This window comes from Falco punctatus, assembly GCF_963210335.1.
Source record: "Falco punctatus genome assembly, chromosome: 10".
Lineage (NCBI taxonomy): Eukaryota > Metazoa > Chordata > Aves > Falconiformes > Falconidae > Falco > Falco punctatus.
Window position 1 is genome coordinate 35,499,638 of NC_137590.1, and position 17,938 is coordinate 35,517,575.

Genomic DNA, 17,938 nt, shown 5'->3' on the forward strand with positions numbered 1-17,938 from the left:
AGAGAGAAGCAAACATCTCTCTGAGGCTAGGTAGTGGGGAAGAGGAGCCCAGGAATATTGAATGGTTCATAGCTTAAAAACAGGCATGATGTGTCCTTCCAGCACCAGCTGCAGCCCCTCAGCTGGTGCAAAAAGGAAGGGACTTGGGAGCAACCTACAGCTCTGATTTCAGCCTCAGCCCCTCTAGTGGTGCTCCCCACCACTGCTCTCCTTGTGGGATGCAGCGGAGGGTTTGCCTACCTTTTCGGTTTTCTCTGGCCAGCACAACTTCCCCTGCAACCTGCCCTCTGATGAGCTCTCACTAAGCGGTGCATTAAAAGCCCCTCTGGCCCCTGCAGATGTTGTGTGTGTTCCTATTCTGATGCTGCAGTGGAATGGAATGAAAAATTATTTCTTTGCTGGAAACAAAAAAAATTTACTTTGGGGCAAAGTCATCAGTCACAAATGTATCTATTGGAAAGACCTATTTCTTTCTGTGTGGGTTGTGCATTTATTTTCCTTCTGCTACTTATTAAAAAAAGTGCTTCAAACTGTAAAATACAGAGTAACTTTGGCTTTCAGTAAGAGAGGACAGAAATCAGTCCTCTAATTCTAAAAATATTTCTTCCTTTACAAAAGAGACCTGTTTTTAAAGCCCTCAGGCTAGACAAAGGGTTTTACTGATGCTTAAAGTACACAGTGATCATTAAAACTAAGAAAATGAAGTCTTTTTTCTGAAAAGTTTATAAGGACATCCAGGGGTACCGTGACAAAAGTACATAGAATAAGGATCTGCTCAAATTATCACGGAATGCTTTTGATGGCTTCCCTGCAGCAATTTATGAGGAAAAAAAAAAAAAAAAAGTTGAAGGAGTGGTGCACAGCCATCGTGGTTGCATGTAGCACAGGTCCTGATGCAAATCTGACCTCCTGTACCTGAATATAGATTTGCTGTTTTTTGATATACTGACTGTTGCATGTTTAAACAGATATAATTGAGAAATTATGAGGGAACTCAAGAAAGTTAGACATTAACATTTTCCTCCACTCTTCTTTAGTTCAAGCCCAGGACGATGAACATCAAACAAAATCAGACTATGTTTCTGAAACCCTCCTGCAGCGACAAAAAAGTAAGTATTTTTATGATGATCTATTTCTAAGATTTTGTCCCAAATTCACTTGATAAATAATAAGATTACTACAGCCTTATTCCCAGGTAGAACCCCCCACCCCACCCCTCACTCCCCCTCAAAAAAAAGGACAGAGAAATCCTCTGAACTGTATATCCAGTTCCCAGCCAATCTCTGACTGCTCTAAACTGGACAACTTCCTCTGAGATCTGGCCCAGTGGATCTGGTCTACTGATATGATACAGTTATCTAATCTTTAACTTCACGAAAGGTACATACCTTCTATCTAAAAGTGTATTTTCAGAAGAGGTGTGTGTATACATACATATCACTAAGGCACTTGATAGCAGGTAATAAAAGATACATTTTTTATGTTGTGTCAAGATGACTGCTTCACTCATGAGAGAGTAAGAAAACCTTAACTACCTTAAACACTAGAAAAATTAGGCACTACAAGATCATGCATGACACATAACCGTACAGAGCAAACACCATAACCATACAGAGCAAAATAAGAGGGGAAGGATACAACACTGACTGATATATTAGTGATGACTAATAGGCTGAAACAATTAATCATGAAGCCTGCCTTACAATCTGTAATTTGTGAGGTCATTAGATGGCAATCAAAATAATGATAAACCCAAACTGGAAGTGTACCACAACTTACTATTAAGTGCATTGAATTATTGGAATAGATTGTCAGGCAAGGTAATATGTGTGTTTTTCCTTAAAATCCTTACATCAAGACTAAATGAGATTGTCTTTCTAAAACACATAAATGTCTTAGTGATTTTTTTTGGTCTAAATGCAGAAGTCAGTGGCTAATATTGCACAATCTACAGTTTGGAATTCATCCAGTTCTATGATTTTGGTACTTTCAAATGTGAAACTGTTAAATTCCTCAGACTCTCATGACAAAAAAAAAAAATCACATTGCCTGTTCTCTAAGTATTCTATCTCTTTCACTGCTGGATCCAAAGAGAAAACATTGGATTTGGACATGGAAAATTTAGGGCTGGATACTACCAATAGGAAGTCTTTGTATGAAAAGCACATGATTAAAGTTTCACAGAATTTAAACTGTTCTAAAAAAAAAATCCACTAAAGAGTTGGTTGTGCAGAAGTGCATATCTCAGCACAAAGAAAGACATGAACTTCAGAAAAAAACCCAGCTCCTCTTTCTCATCTTCAGCTTCTAATATTCCTCAGTAACTTTCTGCTCAGTAACTTCTGCTAAGTGCACTGAGAGGCCGAGGTTCAGACACAGACATTAGCAGTGGTTTTTCTGCATCACTATTACAACACTGTGCTCCAAGGAGCAGGTTTCTGCTTTTCACTTCAGAATATCAGGGCCAGCATCAGATGGGAGTCTTGAACAAATAACGGGAGGACGTACTACAGCCAAAGAGCGTGGTCTTTGGGATTTGTCTGGTAGTAAAATATATAGAAAGACAGAACACAAAGCCCTGTGTAAAAACCAGCAACAAAACATTGTGGAAACTTCCCCTTAGAGTGTAATTAGTAGTAGGAAATGTTAATCACTAAAGAAACTAGGCAATCTCTACCCATTTTTTAGGACTTCTAATAAGATTAAACTTGATCTTTTTTTCCTCCTTAGATTTTTCACCGGCTTCAAAATCCCAAGAACTGACAATCATTCCAGCTTTTCAAAACACACTGAAGCTAAAGGGTAAGTTAAACAAATGTCATGGCTCAGATATCTGTATTCTTGTTGATCAAGAGCATGGAATGACTGATTAATAAATTGTATAAGATCCTTCAGCAGCATAAAACAAAAAATGAACAAGAAAAGTAGTCAGTTTGTCAGGTAACAAGGATAATCTAAATGTGACTCCAGTACTCAGCCTGCATTTTGTTAATATGATGCAACTGTAAAAAAAAAAAGGTTTAAAATTTTTATATACGTATATATATATAAAAATACCGGGATAAATCTTGCACAATATTTCCAGTAAAGAGAGGGAAATATCAGTGTGTTCAAAGCACTGGTGAGACACCTTATCTGGGGTATAGGGTACAATTCTGACTAGTCGTGGTCAAGCAGGATGAGTGTAAATCTGGAAGAGATGCAGAGAGGGACTATGAGGATAACCAGGGAGATAGAGAGCCTGCTTGTAAGGAAATGGAGGCTGAAAACAGAGAAATGATTTCTGCAGTGAGTGGGGGGAGTAGCTGGGAGGTGGGACCCCTTCAAGGTGAAGTGTAATACTGGCACAAGAACAACCAGGCATACATAAGGCAGGAATGTATTTTGGAAGATGCTGGTAATCCAGACATTCAAAGGATGTGCCTATAAGTGGCCTTCCCTAATAGAAGTACCCGCTAGTTTTAAACTAAGCTTAAACTGTTTTATAGTGAAACTTTAGGACTTCATACATTTAGAAAAAGTTTTATATAGAATGTAGCTTTCCGCAGAACCAGGGCATTGGACATAGCGACGTGGGAGGTCTCTTCCAGCCTTAGGCCCTATATCCCTATGCAAAACAGATCAAACACAAAAGATAACTGAACTAAGTAAAGAACAGATCCATAAACAAATAGCCTGACAAGAAGGAAAACAGAAGATTGGCTTCTTGGACAGCAGCTAGTGAAAGAAATAGAAGGGGGAAAGCAACTGAAGGGAGTGTATCTACAGCAAATTACAGAAAATTCTTACTACTTATTTTGAACCCACAGCTGGCAACCCCTCTCACAATGGCCGTGTGTGCAGCACCTGGGGTAACTTCCACTTCAAAACCTTTGATGGGGACATCTTTTACTTCCCTGGGGTCTGCAATTACATCTTTACATCCAACTGCAAATCTCCCTATGAGGATTTCAACATCCAGATCAGGCGTACAATGATGGAAAACGCTACCGTGATCACTCATGTAATCATGAAGCTGGAAGGAGTAGTGATTGAACTGACCCGTGGCTCTGTCCTGCTTGATGACAAACCGTATGTTCATAACTTGAAACTGCCATCACTTCTCTCGCTCCCAGTGGGCTCTTGGAGCAAGCATCCCTTTCCTCCACCTAATCTCACATTGCTCCCAAGCAGCTGGAGGGCTCAGGTCCTTCCTGAAGTATCAACAAAAATAAGAGGGCCTGACAGTGAGCTAAGTGCCATTTCTGCAGGTTACTCATGCCTATCTTGATCAGACCAGCTAAATCCCAGATGCTGCCCCACTGTTACAATCGTGCATGTATATATACAATTGAGTCTGTAACCTGGATTCAGTCAAAATGTTAGGTTTTTACACCCTTTAAGTTTTGACTCTCCGTTAATTTTACCAGAACAGGATCCTTGAGAGGAATTTTTGACAGCTTTTGTCCTTGCACTGAACAGTAAGCAGTTAAGCAGTGACTGCAGCTTGTACCTGCGTTCATTTAAAACGAGCTGGTCTGGAAACCAGCTCTCTATGTAGCAACAGTAGCACTGACTTTGGCATAGGGTGTGAAACCCATCCAAAAGGCTGGGTAAATATTTGAGTAGTTATCCCATAGTGAGTTGTGTATTATAACAGCTAAGTACAGTGAACTAGTCTAAAGGTTATCTTGGGTACACCTTTGTGAATGGCAGTCATTTCACAGAAAGCCTGAAGAGTCTATCCCTTTATTATCAAGGGCTTGAAGGAGTAAATAGCAATATCCTGAAGCATACTGCCTGCAAAACAGAACCTCCCAGCACTTTTTTGAACAACACAACCAAAGACACATGCCAACATTTTACCTAGTAAAAATTTTTACCTAAAAGAATTTACCTGGTAAAACACCATTAACAGAAAGAGCCAAAAGGAACAGCAGGGAAAGCAAGGTCATTCTATTTGCACAAGAAGCAATTGCATAGGGAACAGCCAAAATGTTACCACCTTGTGTTGGCTGTAATTAGTTACTGCTCTAATTTCCCCACCTATGCATGCTGATGCTTCTCAAAAAGAATGAGAAAGGATATCAGTGTGGCTGTTCAATGGATATTCTGTCCCTACCCCCACTGAATTAAGTGATCTTTCTCCAGGGTTCAGATGCCCTACAGCCATATGGGAGTCTTGATAGAGAGAAGTAACAGCTATCTGAAAGTGTCTGCCAAGTTAGGACTGACCTTCCTTTGGAATGAAGAGGACGCCCTCCTGGTAAGAAAACATTCAAAACATGGCAGAAAGGTGGATTTTGAAATTAGTCTGTTTACATCTTTGCAGTCTTAACCAGCCAGCAGGCGCTAGTTACATTTGGATTTGTGTCCATTTTTAGTGTATTGTTCTGTCTTCCAGTCTTTCCTCAATTTCCCTTTTTTTTTCCCCCAAGCTCAGCTCAGGATAAATAAAGCCCCAGTTACCACGTTCCCACCTCACAGTGTACTCGTCAGATTCCAGACCTGGCAATGCAGTAGAATAAGACCAAGTTTTTCTTGTTGGTCACTGACCTTGGCAATGGTGCCTACCTTGTTACCACGTGACTCACTCTGCACAGCATACATACGCCAAATTCTAAGTACATAAGCAATATCGATCTAGGCTGTGTCCCTAACCGTCAAGGCTGACATTACTATGAACCTAAGCTCCCTTTCCTCATTTCTTTTAGGTGGAACTAGATACAAAATATGCCAATCAAACTTGTGGACTTTGTGGGGACTTCAATGGAATTCCAATCAGCAATGAATTTATTTCAGAGAGTAAGTAATAAAAAGCATTATTATTAAGTATTGGCACTTTGTTTTTCTTTCTTTAGCAGTATACTGTAACGTGGGTTGTGGGTTGTATTAACTGCAAAACTAGTGATACTTCTTCATGTATTTCTATGATGTCAGTTATGTATAGAGTAGGCTTTGAGGTGTATTAGGCTGCTTCCATCGCTGTTAGATCTTTTAAGATGTGCCACATGCAACTATCTATGCGTTTCCAATAGTTAGGATCCAGTTCCTTGTATACGTTCCCCATCTCCTTTTGCCTTTCATATTAGAGTGATAATCACTGTTCATGTCATAGCAGGAAGTGTCACAAAAGAAAATATCTCTGTGCAAAAGCCAGTAAACCAGTAAATTTTATTCTAATATTTGGACTGCTTTTCACAGAGACAAAACTGACACCCATACAGTTTGGGAACAGGCAGAAGATGGATGGACCCACAGAGCAGTGTGATGATCCTATTTCTCCTGGTGTTACAGTGAACTGCTCAGCTGAATTTGTAAGAACCTCTCTCTCAAAATTATTTTTCTCAATATAAATTACATTATCCCTCTCTCTGGAGAAAAGTTAGAATTGGAAAAAATATAGCACAAATATGACTGAACTATAGGTCTGGAAAAGGTTTTTTCTAGATTTTTTTCTTATTCTTTGCTAAAGTGAATGCTAGAAAGTTGCATTCCCCTTCCAAGAGAAGACTGGATATTTTCATGAAAGAGAAATTCACTGAGGATGTCAATATAAAGAAACTGTATAATGCTTGGGAAGTCACCGGAGCTGAAAGTAACTCAAGATATAGAGGGATATGGGAGGTAATCAAAGGAGTTCCACATGTACTTGCCCTATTGTTATACTTTGCCTTAAACATCTGCATATGGCTACCGTTGGACAGTTTTGGGACCAGGTGGACCTTTGGTTTGTTCTGCTATATGCCTTAAATAATTAGTTTCATATTTTCTAAACACTTGTTTTACATTCTTTATTTTCCCTCCTAGGCTTCTATCTGTGAGACAGTATTAACCAGTAAAGCCTTTACAAGCTGTAATGCACTTGTGAGTGTTCAGGACTACATTGAAACTTGCATACAAGACCTATGCCACTGTGATAGCTCTATGGCTGACTTCTGCATGTGCAACACCTTTGCTGAATACTCCCGGCAGTGTGCTCATGCAGGTGGACAGCCTCTGAACTGGAGAACCTCAGAACTGTGTCGTAAGTATCTTGGGAAGGGACCTTCATCTGTGCTTACTAGACTTTCTTCTGTGCTTACTACCCATATCTAATAAACTTCAAGTAAATGATTTTTTTTTTTTCCTGAAGAAGACAGCTGTTTAAAGGTGCATGTCATTTTCATGAAATTACAGTTCTAACCTGAGCATACTCAAGACTTTAGGAATATGGAAGTTTAGAGGATTTCACATTACTAAGCGGTTTTGATATATATAGAACGTGTTGTAGCCTCCACCTGGATCAGGATTCCCCCATTATATCTTGACAGAAAGCATCCTAAATTGCAAATACTGTTTTCTCAACATGTCAAAGAAAAAGTCAGCATTATAACACTCTTTCTGCTTTCAGCAAAATCATGTCCTTTCAACATGCAATACAAGGAGTGTGGCTCCCCTTGCTCTGACACATGCAGCAACCCAGAACGATCTGCACTTTGCGAAGATCATTGTACAGATGGCTGCGTCTGCCCTCCAGGCAAGCTTGTTTCCTGCCCTTTTCTCATACCCAGACCCTCTACAACACTTACCTGTATACATGGAATAACTTTCCTGCACTGTATCGTTCTCCTCACATTGTCACTGTTATAATCATCAAAGTATGCACCATTTCTATTCAGATTACTAAAAATGCCCTTTTAAACAACAAACATGCCTGAGATATGTACATAATGACTGAACTGAGAATAAGATACTTTGCTCCTAACAATAAAGGGAAGTATTCTATTCCCAGCATCCATATCCAGTTCCAGCAAAGTACATAATGTTTAACCACATTTTGCCCACAATAACAAGTCTGGTGTTAGCAAAAATGTGTCTGGTTCCCCAGTTTACACAACCCTCCCTGTCCAGTACTGCGTGTCTAAACAAGGACCTGAGAGAGCACTAGGCTGTGGGTAAAATCTGGTGCTTCAGAGAATTATGCATGAGAACTGAGTATCAGTACAAGACAAACAATGCAAATATGTTCTTGTGCACACTTACTTCTGGGGCTGAGAACTGTTGCTGTTGCGAGTGACTGCATGGTAGGACCTTCACCCCTTGCAGCACTTCTGCACATCCTCCATGACATCTCACAGAATTCACTATCACTTGTTTCTCTAATAGCATTGACTTCTCTCAGATAATCTTCTGCCTTTGGGTATAAAAATATTTACTGTACAAACATGTCCCTGTGCAGTCTTACAAACAGTTAATCTATTCCAACTCATTATCTATTAATGTTAATTCTACTTCCATTCTAATGAAGTCCATAACAGACAGGTATTTCCCTAGAGCTCTTTTGGTCACCCTAAGATTTTAGATAGGCTTTAAAGGAATATAGCCCTTCAATCCCTACAAAACTTACATCCTATTATTTTAAAGTACTTTCTATTAATTTTCTGTGTTACAGAGAAGAAATGGAACATGCTTTCAGGCATCTGCCAGATATATGTACAAAAGCAGGTTCTGCCATGCACAGAATGAGTAACAGACCATTTCTTTCCCTAGGAATGGTATTTGATGACATTAATGGTGCTGGCTGCATTCCCCGTGAGCAATGCCACTGTACTTATGAAGGTGAAACTTATGCTCCTGGTGTCTCCTTCTCATCTAAATGCAGATCATGGTAATGTAGTCCCTTTCTCATACTTCTCTTTTTAGGTGCATTACTTGAACATTTGGAAGACAGGGAAAAATTACCAAATTCCTGTAAAAAAGAAATGGGACTACTTATCAATTGAAGTTTTCTTGATTACGTGTTTTTAGAAGATACTTATATCTCTGTTTTCTCCTCACACTTGGAAGTAAGAATTGGGGTTTAGATATAGGTACTGCAATTTCAAGACCAATCAATTAAAGGAGGCTATTCAATTCAGTTACTGAAGATATTTAAAAATGTGAATTACTGTGTTAGGTCCTTTGCAGCACTACAGTGTAATACTAGGTTGCTCATGTAAATACTATGGAGGATGTGACATTTAGGGACACGTTGCATTAGACAGAGTGGAAGATCACATCTGAGATGTGTGTTTGACAGATATGACACATATTTTTTCAGCATCATTATAATTACTGAAGTATTATTGCATAAGCATATGCAAATGCACCCATCTACCCATGAATACAAGAACCACAAACATGCATGCTATTTTCCAAGAAATACCTAACATGTTTGAAACTTAAGCCACGCTGATGGAGATGAGGGACAATCTTTTGTATGCAGCAGAATGGAAGCCAGGTTCACCAGGACTGAATTCTGTCCAAACACTGGAAAAGAACAGCAATATATAAAAGAATATCACTAATAAAAATATGCCTGCCCCATACTTATTCTGAGATTTCAAAGCAATGTTGCTTTCTTTGACAGTACGATCAATGCTTCAAGAGGAAAAATAAGGCATCAGCTGTCTTATTGTCTCTTATTTTATTTATACCTGTATTATTCAAGTGGACTGAATGCCTTCTTCATTTCAGTACCTGTGTGGGAGGTGAATGGTCTTGTGTCACCCAGTCATGCCCCGGGACTTGCAGTATTGAAGGAGGCTCCCACATTTCAACATTTGATGAGAAACATTATTCCTTCTTTGGAGACTGTAGCTACGTTCTAACCAAGGTAAAAATTAGTCACAATCCTTGCTAAAGCAATTTACTAAAGGAACATGGTTGGGGTTTTTTTGGATTAAAAATACTGGCTATCATATCAACTTCCTGAAACACAGAGGGTCAACACGGAACCTTAAATGGATTTCAGGGGGCTTTCTGTTAGGGTTATACTAAATGAACATGCTGCAGTAGTTTTGTGTTCTTTGATCATTGTTTTAGGATTGCACTGAGTTTTTAGGTTCCATGAAACCATCTCCATGCTTCCCACTAGTTCTTTAATTAAATATTAGCTGTCTGGTGTTTTATAACTGCTTCTTTCTGGTGACTGTATACATATATGTAAGAAGATATGAACAGTAAGAAAAGGAATAAACAATATTTTAAGACTCACTTTACTAAAAAACGTCATTTGAGTGTGAGCCTTTTTAACATAACAATATTTTAATATAACAAATCCTTTTAACGACATATTTTGTTATCTTCTAGCTCTGTGACAGCAATGAATTTACTGTTCTGGGAGATATCCACAAGTGTGGCCTGACTGACACTGAGACATGCCTCAAGGGCATCGCCATCAGCCTAAGTGGGGGACAAACTGTAAGTCAAAAATGGAGGCACCTAACATTCTGCAGGGATGTTTTCAAAGCTTAATAGACAAACGACACATAACAGCACAGACAGGAAATCTGCATGATTTTTTTGTTTTATCTCATTTGAACATTATTCAAAGAAAAATTAAGAATAGAGTAGGTCCATCGGAAGTCAAGATCTTAGTAATTTTCTATCATTTAGTTGTCTTTGGTCTTTTGCTTGTTTGTTTTGACAGTCAATGGACCACATTAATAAAGATTAAAGAAATAGTATAGAAATATATAGAACATCATCACAGGATCCCTCCACTTTTTTTTCCTTTATCCTGAACAATACCAGATAGAAAACATTTGGAAAGTGTTTAATCTTCCCTAAATATGCTTGATAATCATTGCCTTTTCTTTTGGGCAGAACATTGTGATCCAGCCTTCTGGCAGTGTATTTGTGAATATGATCTACACACAGCTCCCATTTTCTGCAGGTAAGTTTCTTTGGAAGACTTCTGTAATGTTTCTAATTTTTTACTATGAAACGTTATTACACAGGTTAATCTAAAGCCAAATTTCACCTTTGGTCACCTTTGCAGCAAACCCTAGGTATTCCAATAGAGCATAGTCACTCATTTTGAAAGTAATAGGATTTGCCTGTTCAACTCTTACAATTTTAGCAAAATTATGGTCTAATTTTAGCAAGATCTGATGAGATGGAGAATTAATTCAAGCAAATAGTATCATTGCACACGTACAGATCCAAATATTGCCCTAAAAGGGGAAAGAAAAATTCTGATTCGCAACAGGAGTCCAATATCTTCAGTTTAGTTCCCTGTGTTCCCTCTGTCCCTTTGCTTGGTACACATTCATCACTGGAGATTTTCTCTCATGCCAGTTCTCAGATATTACTGCATCTGAAAATAAAGCAAACCTTGAAAAGACAGAATAGGTCCAGGTAGAAGTCTACCACTAAATCATGGTGTATCATTTTGGTCAACCAAAGGTGCTGTTTTAAATAGCAACAGAAGTGTGTGTTCTTCCCCTTATTTTAAAACACCTGACAGGAAGTGGAGGTGTTTTATATATTTGTTGTTTAGGGTAAAGACAGCCTGCTTTGGTGCTGGATTTGAAATCCTATATGAATAATTTTCCCCTCAGTTCTTCAGAAATTAGGATCATATCAAACACAGCTGTAGAATCCCTCTATATAATGAACAGTTATTTCAACTGCTTATCTCACATGAAATGATATATATTCTTATGTCCCTAGCGAATGTCACCATCTTCAGACCATCATCTTTCTTCATCATTCTGCAAACGAGCTTTGGTCTTCAGCTACAGGTTCAGCTTGTTCCTCTCATGCAACTTTTTATAGACTTGGATCCATCACATAAAGGGCAGACCTGTGGTAAGTGATCTTATCACAACAATGCCTTCCCCAGTATACTTCGCTCTGAAGGAGATTTTCACAGCCCATCTGCTTCCTTTCAGGTCTCTGTGGTAACTTCAATGACGTGCAGACAGATGATTTCAAAACCACCAGTGGTGTAATAGAGGGTACTTCAGCAGCCTTTGGCAATACTTGGAAAACTCGGGCTGATTGTCATGATGCCCAAAACACCTTTGAGAATCCCTGTACTCTCAGCATACAGAATGGTAAGCTCAGCATACAGTAACCTCTTCTAGTCTCTTTTAAGATGGAAAGGAGGAATAAGCTGATCAACCACCCAGCACTGAACCAAAATAGCAGTGGACAGCTTGCACAGACACTATTTTCCTCAGTTGACACTAGAAGGCTTCAACTGATAAATAATAACTAGGAAAATATTTTGGATCTTTAAAAATATTGCTTTGGATAAAGAAAACAAGTAGTTTGCCAGCTTATTTAAGGGAAACTGCAACCATCAGCCTATTGGGGATCGATTCCTAGGAAAGAGTGTTTGCCATATAGGAAAAAAGCTGTGCATAGTCTCACTGAAGGCTGGACTTAGTGTGGTCCTTCCACTGTTAAACTGAGAACCAGACTTAAAATTCAGAGCTTCATGGCTCTCAGGTTCTATTTCAGCCAATGAAATATGTAATTTTTGAGCATTCACAAGCCCCTCTTCCGATTTCTGAGATGTACTAGCATATTTTTATTCACAATGTGAACCTTCTTTGTCAAAATTCAGCTAAGGATGTGTTAGTTTATTCCATGACAACTACCATAGATTAAGAGCATTCAGTTTATGAAGATTCGTGTTTCTTTATAGAGGAAGTGAAAGGCTGTTTGTGTTCCAGCAAATGCAGAGCTGAATTCTACTGCAGAGTAAGCTTCTACAATTTCCCTGCAGGAACTATAGTTACATTGAGACAAGAGTTTAGGCAATGAAGTACAATAGACATTCTTCTCATGTTTTCAACTCACAGACCAGTATGCTCAGCATTGGTGTGGACTGCTCTCTGATGCCATGGGACCTTTTGCTGAATGTCATTCGACAGTGAATCCAGAAGTTTACCAGAAGGTACTTGGCTCTTAACTTTTTCCCATTTAAAAGAAAAAGACTCAGATCAAGAGTTACTAACACCTGAGAGAATAATTTGCTAATTGGAAGGAGATGCATTCATGATAGTTCTTTTCAAGCCAGGGGTTCGTTTTTATATCCCCTTCATAATAATTACTTCTTTGTAAAAGTATCTTCATTTTCATTCCCAGGAGGATAAACTTACAGGTATATTCCTGCTGCACCTATTTTTAGGTATTAACTGGAGTCCTTATCAGGTCTTTAGTCAGAATCTTAACTAGCACTTTGCCCAGCTGCTCTGAACTGCTCTCTGAAGGCTTTTGGATAGTTCCAAGGGCAAGGCAAGAAACGTGTGTAAGAAGCAGCAAAGAGATTTAGATAAGGTGCAAACAAAAATGTTCCAAGAATTCAAGGTGATGAAGCTCTGGAACAGAGTGCCTGGGGACTTTACAAAGTCTCCCTGTTATTGAAAATCTGCAAGATTATGCTCACCAAACATCTTCCGGAATGACAACATTATAGTGACCTTGCCCAGCACTGCAACACATTAAATGACTTCTTGTTTTCTTCATTCCTCTGATGCAGAGAGCCCAAACTCCTGAGCCTAAGCCCTAAAAGCTGGGTGGCATCAAATACCCTCTACTTGTTCTAAGTATATATGACACAGTGACTACAACCTGGAAGTAGCTGGGAAACCTACCAGCACCTGAAAAAGTAAAAAAGAACAAGAAAAAGAAAAAATAGTTTAAAATTGTCAGACTCTAATTACTCTCTCTCCTTGCAAAGCATCTTTTTTGGAAGTACTCAATGAAATCTTCAAATGAAAACCAGGCATATGTTTGCTTATGCATATGAATTACACTCACTTTTAGCTCTAACAAACATGGCACTAAAAAGTCTAGAGCACCATGGCTTTGACACAACAATCCAATGATCATCTGTCATCCTCTGTCCCTAGAACTGCATGTTTGACACATGTAACTGTGAGAAGAGTGAGGACTGCATGTGTGCTGCCCTTTCCAGCTATGTCAGGGCCTGTGCTGCTAAAGGAGTTTTCCTCACTGGATGGAGAAACAAAGCCTGCAGTAAGTTCTACATCCCTTTGCATCTTGAAAATGACCGTCCAGAGGCCCCACACAGTAGCTTTCAGGGATTCGCACAGTAAATTGTGCTAAATTGTGTTTTAAGTATAGCATTGACTCAAGCATTTGAGGAGGAAGGGAATACCATAAAAGACAAGCAGTAAGCAGGGAGGAATAGAAAAAAAAAGCTTTGTTAAACTGCTTGCTCAGAAGCAGCAGAAGCAACATGGACCTCACTTGTCTTGCAACAGGAGTAAAATAAGTAGGATGTTTCTCAATTTACTTTGGAAAAAAAAAATAGCAATGAAGAAAAAACATGACATGCATTAATATAATTGAACTTTTTTCTTTTTTCAACCTGGGCAAAACATTTGTACCTGTGACACATTTATAGGGGAATATTCTGCTCTAGTGGTACAAAAAGAAAAAATTACACTATTGAGGATAACAGTAAAGCACGTGTACATACATTGCCATGTTTATCATATATAAGAACTGCATTTATACCTACATCGATTCTTAAATAAACTACAAATGTAACTCACTTTTTCGTTCTCAAGCAAAATACACCACCTTGTGTCCGAAATCCTTGAAGTACACTTACAATGTCGATTCCTGTCAACCCACCTGCCGGTCTCTGAGTGAGCCTGATGTCACGTGCAGCATCAAGTTTGTTCCAGTTGATGGCTGCACCTGCATGAATGGAACCTACATGGATGAAAATGGCAAATGTGTACCTGCTTCTAGCTGTCCTTGTTACTACAAAGGAATGCCTCTGTCTTCTGGAGAAGTTATTCATGATAATGGTGTTGTCTGGTAAGAGATTTGTAAAGAAAAGAATGAGATTGGATATAGGCAGTCGTGAAACCACATACACATTAGGCAATCTATTCAAATCGAATGCATTTCTCTCCCCAATAATTTCAATAGAACAAATCACAGATCCTTAAAAATTGTTATGACTATCCATGTTTGGAAGACTGTACTTAGGCTACTGTAGGAATTCAACAAACCATACTGTGGTGGGCTAGCCTTGGCTAACAGCCAAACTCCCACCCAGTCACTCCCTCCGTCCCTCTCTTCCCACCTCACATACTTTCTCTTATCCGTATATTCCTTCATGATATATACTTTTCTTATCCATGACTGTGCAAGACTTATTCCATGGTAAAAGATGCTTGATAATCCCATTTCAGATTTTTCCCATTATAAATGGAATCTGAACTATTCTGACGGACAGTTTTTAATGAGGCAAATGGTCAGAGAAAACCTGTCTTTATACAGAACATACTTGTATTTTTATCTGCTCTAATATTTTATAGTTTTGAATAGTACAAGCTATTCTGATAAAAAACACATTTTCTCTGTTTTGTCACATGGTAATTGTTCATTATTTCAAATTCATTAGGAAACAAGCTGAAACTTTACAAGGAAAAGCACAAACGTATCTATTCTCTTTTTTTATAGCACTTGCACTTATGGAAAGCTGAGCTGCATTGGAGAGAAACCCGAACCAGGTAACATATCACTTAAGATTTTCTTTAATTCTCCCTTTCCATCTTTATTCTTTTCAGTTCTGTCTTTTTTTGTCATAATGATGCAAATTGTAAAAGTCTGAAATCAGTCAAGAAAATGAACAGATGACTTCTGTAATTTAGAGGATACCCCAAAACATAAAGAAATATTGTCTTACCTTTCAGATAGCTGAAAAAAGTTATAACTTCCTGGGTTACCCAGGGGTAAAAAATACTTGGTCACCTCAGTAAATGTGAGGAGAAAAACATCGACAATATAAATAAAGTAAAAATACTAAAAACCTAAGAAAACTACAAAGTAAGCCAAGATCTTAGTTTTCCTGTTTTTTTAATATTTTTGCTGAAAGGAAGTGTTTCACTAAGCTAACTAAACATGAATTCCTACAAGCAGTCCACACATAAGCACAAAAAACAGGTGAGCATGACTTCAAAACAATACTCATTTTCTCTTTCTGGTCAAATGCATGATATTAAGGTACACATATCTCACAAAGGAGTCTTTAGGGTTTTATTTCCTTCACTCTGCAGTAAGGAAACATGAAGAATTAAATACATGGTTGAACTCACATCTCTCATGGCTTTTCTCTCTTTCAGTCTGTGCACATCCTATGGTCTATATTGATTGTGGCAATGCCACTGCAGATGTGGTAGGAGCAGAATGCCAGAAGAGCTGTCAGACTCTAGATATGGAATGTGTAAGCATAGCCTCTTTATACCCAGTTGAAAGCATATTCAACTGGACATCTTTTACAATTGCCAGCTGCAGCTGGACTCTTCTATCAGGGAAAGGCTTCGAGTTATGTTTTCTATGTGGTTCTTACAGTACAGAACTCAGTGTATCTCTGGATGCGTATGTCCTCATAATCAAGTGTTAGATGGCAAAGGTGGCTGTATAGCTCCAGAAGACTGTCCATGTATTCACAATGGGATTTCCTACAGTCCAGGAGAATCAGTCAGAGTTGGCTGTAACAACTGGTAAGAGCATACTGAAAAATAATATTTTTGAGTATCTGAAAAGAAATAGTTGAAGCTCTAGGTGAATTACAGCATTTCACTCTAGCAGTGTCAATATTTATAGGAAGTGATCCCACGTAAGATGATCCACTTAGTACCCAAAAAGCAAGGTCTGTCTGTTTTTTACAATGGCACACAGCAGAGAAATTGCAATTGGTCAGAAGAACAATATGGTTTGGATGTTGTCATATTCATTCAAGCAAGAAAGCTCTTTTCCTCACAGGCAATCCTTACATTTCCATACATTCAACAAGATTTGGAAATGTGAAAGATTTGAAGTATTTTCTAACTCAAGCTATGCATGACATCATGAAGTAACACAGTCTTTGGGTAAATCCCAAAGGCTTTTGAGCTATGCTGCATTTCTGAGAATAAGTAAACCTTATTTTTTCATTATAGGTTTAATATTTTTTAAAATCAGATAGATGTACATGCAGGAATGCACATATAGCTATATTATGTGTATGTCTGGTTTTTACATTTGAAGTGCTTTTTGTCTTTTGCAGCACATGCAGAAACAGAAAATGGCACTGCTCTGAGGAACCCTGCCTGGAAACCTGTTCTGTTTATGGAGATGGGCATTATACCACCTTTGATGGCAAACGCTTTGACTTTGAAGGAGACTGTGAATACGTTCTGGTCCAGGTAACGGAGTCCTTCCCAGATTTTAGCACTGTTGAAGTACCTTCCATTTTACATATGACCTTGTAGCATAGTTGACACTGAATATCATTCCTGTGTTTCAGAACTACTGTGGTCAACAAACTATGAACCAGGGAACATTCAGAGTCATCACTGAGAACATTCCATGTGGCACCACAGGAACCACCTGCTCTAAGTCTATTAAAGTTTTCCTGGGGGTAAGTATTTTCTTTAATAAGTTGTACCTCAGGTCTAATGTGCCAGAAGGATGGAACAGGCTGTCCCAGATAGACTGCATCATAGAAGTGTCCTCCAAGACAGTGAAAATGTTACTACGCTTCTTTGTTCACTGCTAACAGTTCTTGTCTCTGCTAGAGAAAGCAAAGGAGGGAATTCCAAAGAGAAATTGCCTAACATGATGTTGTTGAATAAAACAATTATAATTATAACAGAGTTGCTATTTTAATAACAGTTATTGGCAATATATAAAACTGTACCCAAGAAGTGACTTTTTAAATCGACCTCTGAGCTTTTCTTTTCCTGTCCTAGAACTTTGAGCTGGTACTCAGTGATGGACGCTCTGATGTCATCCAGAGGGCACCTGGAGGAAAAATGCCATTCCAAATCCGTTCCATGGGCATCTACCTGGTGGTTGACACTACTGTTGGTCTGATACTCATGTGGGACAAGAAAACCAGTATATTCATCAAACTTAGTCCCAGCTTTCAGGTACATTTTAAAATCCAAAACCTGGATAAAACTATTTCTGAAAGATATTCATGTTATCTCCTAAAGAAAAAAATGGAAATTTGGGCTATAACCAGAAGACTGAAAGAGCAGAAATTGCATGTTATTATCCTTGTAGTGTTGACTTAGATTGAGTACTACTTATTCTTCCTCAAATTACATTATTCAACAATGGCGTAACAGTAACCACATCAGTAGCTTTCTTCATGAAAAGCTGCGCTGAAGAG

General features: G+C 38.6%; 1 protein-coding gene across 1 annotated transcript in view; it reads left to right on the top strand.

The window, feature by feature from the left end:
- Positions 1 to 17,938, top strand: part of LOC308071055 (mucin-5AC-like) — a 69,583-nt gene that overhangs the window by 19,885 nt on the left and 31,760 nt on the right. The window contains exons 2-23 of the mRNA XM_080405916.1: positions 1,038 to 1,109; positions 2,731 to 2,802; positions 3,164 to 3,335; positions 3,754 to 4,267; positions 5,138 to 5,245; positions 5,694 to 5,784; positions 6,184 to 6,296; positions 6,790 to 7,006; positions 7,373 to 7,498; positions 8,512 to 8,629; positions 9,478 to 9,616; positions 10,093 to 10,254; positions 10,609 to 10,678; positions 11,458 to 11,548; positions 11,647 to 11,859; positions 12,883 to 12,898; positions 13,650 to 13,852; positions 14,302 to 14,590; positions 15,752 to 16,180; positions 16,737 to 16,967; positions 17,069 to 17,317; positions 17,514 to 17,693. Coding sequence (XP_080262042.1) covers positions 1,038 to 1,109; positions 2,731 to 2,802; positions 3,164 to 3,335; positions 3,754 to 4,267; positions 5,138 to 5,245; positions 5,694 to 5,784; positions 6,184 to 6,296; positions 6,790 to 7,006; positions 7,373 to 7,498; positions 8,512 to 8,629; positions 9,478 to 9,616; positions 10,093 to 10,254; positions 10,609 to 10,678; positions 11,458 to 11,548; positions 11,647 to 11,859; positions 12,883 to 12,898; positions 13,650 to 13,852; positions 14,302 to 14,590; positions 15,752 to 16,180; positions 16,737 to 16,967; positions 17,069 to 17,317; positions 17,514 to 17,693 — 3,875 coding nt within the window. The remainder of the gene's footprint in view (positions 1 to 1,037; positions 1,110 to 2,730; positions 2,803 to 3,163; positions 3,336 to 3,753; positions 4,268 to 5,137; positions 5,246 to 5,693; positions 5,785 to 6,183; positions 6,297 to 6,789; positions 7,007 to 7,372; positions 7,499 to 8,511; positions 8,630 to 9,477; positions 9,617 to 10,092; positions 10,255 to 10,608; positions 10,679 to 11,457; positions 11,549 to 11,646; positions 11,860 to 12,882; positions 12,899 to 13,649; positions 13,853 to 14,301; positions 14,591 to 15,751; positions 16,181 to 16,736; positions 16,968 to 17,068; positions 17,318 to 17,513; positions 17,694 to 17,938) is intronic.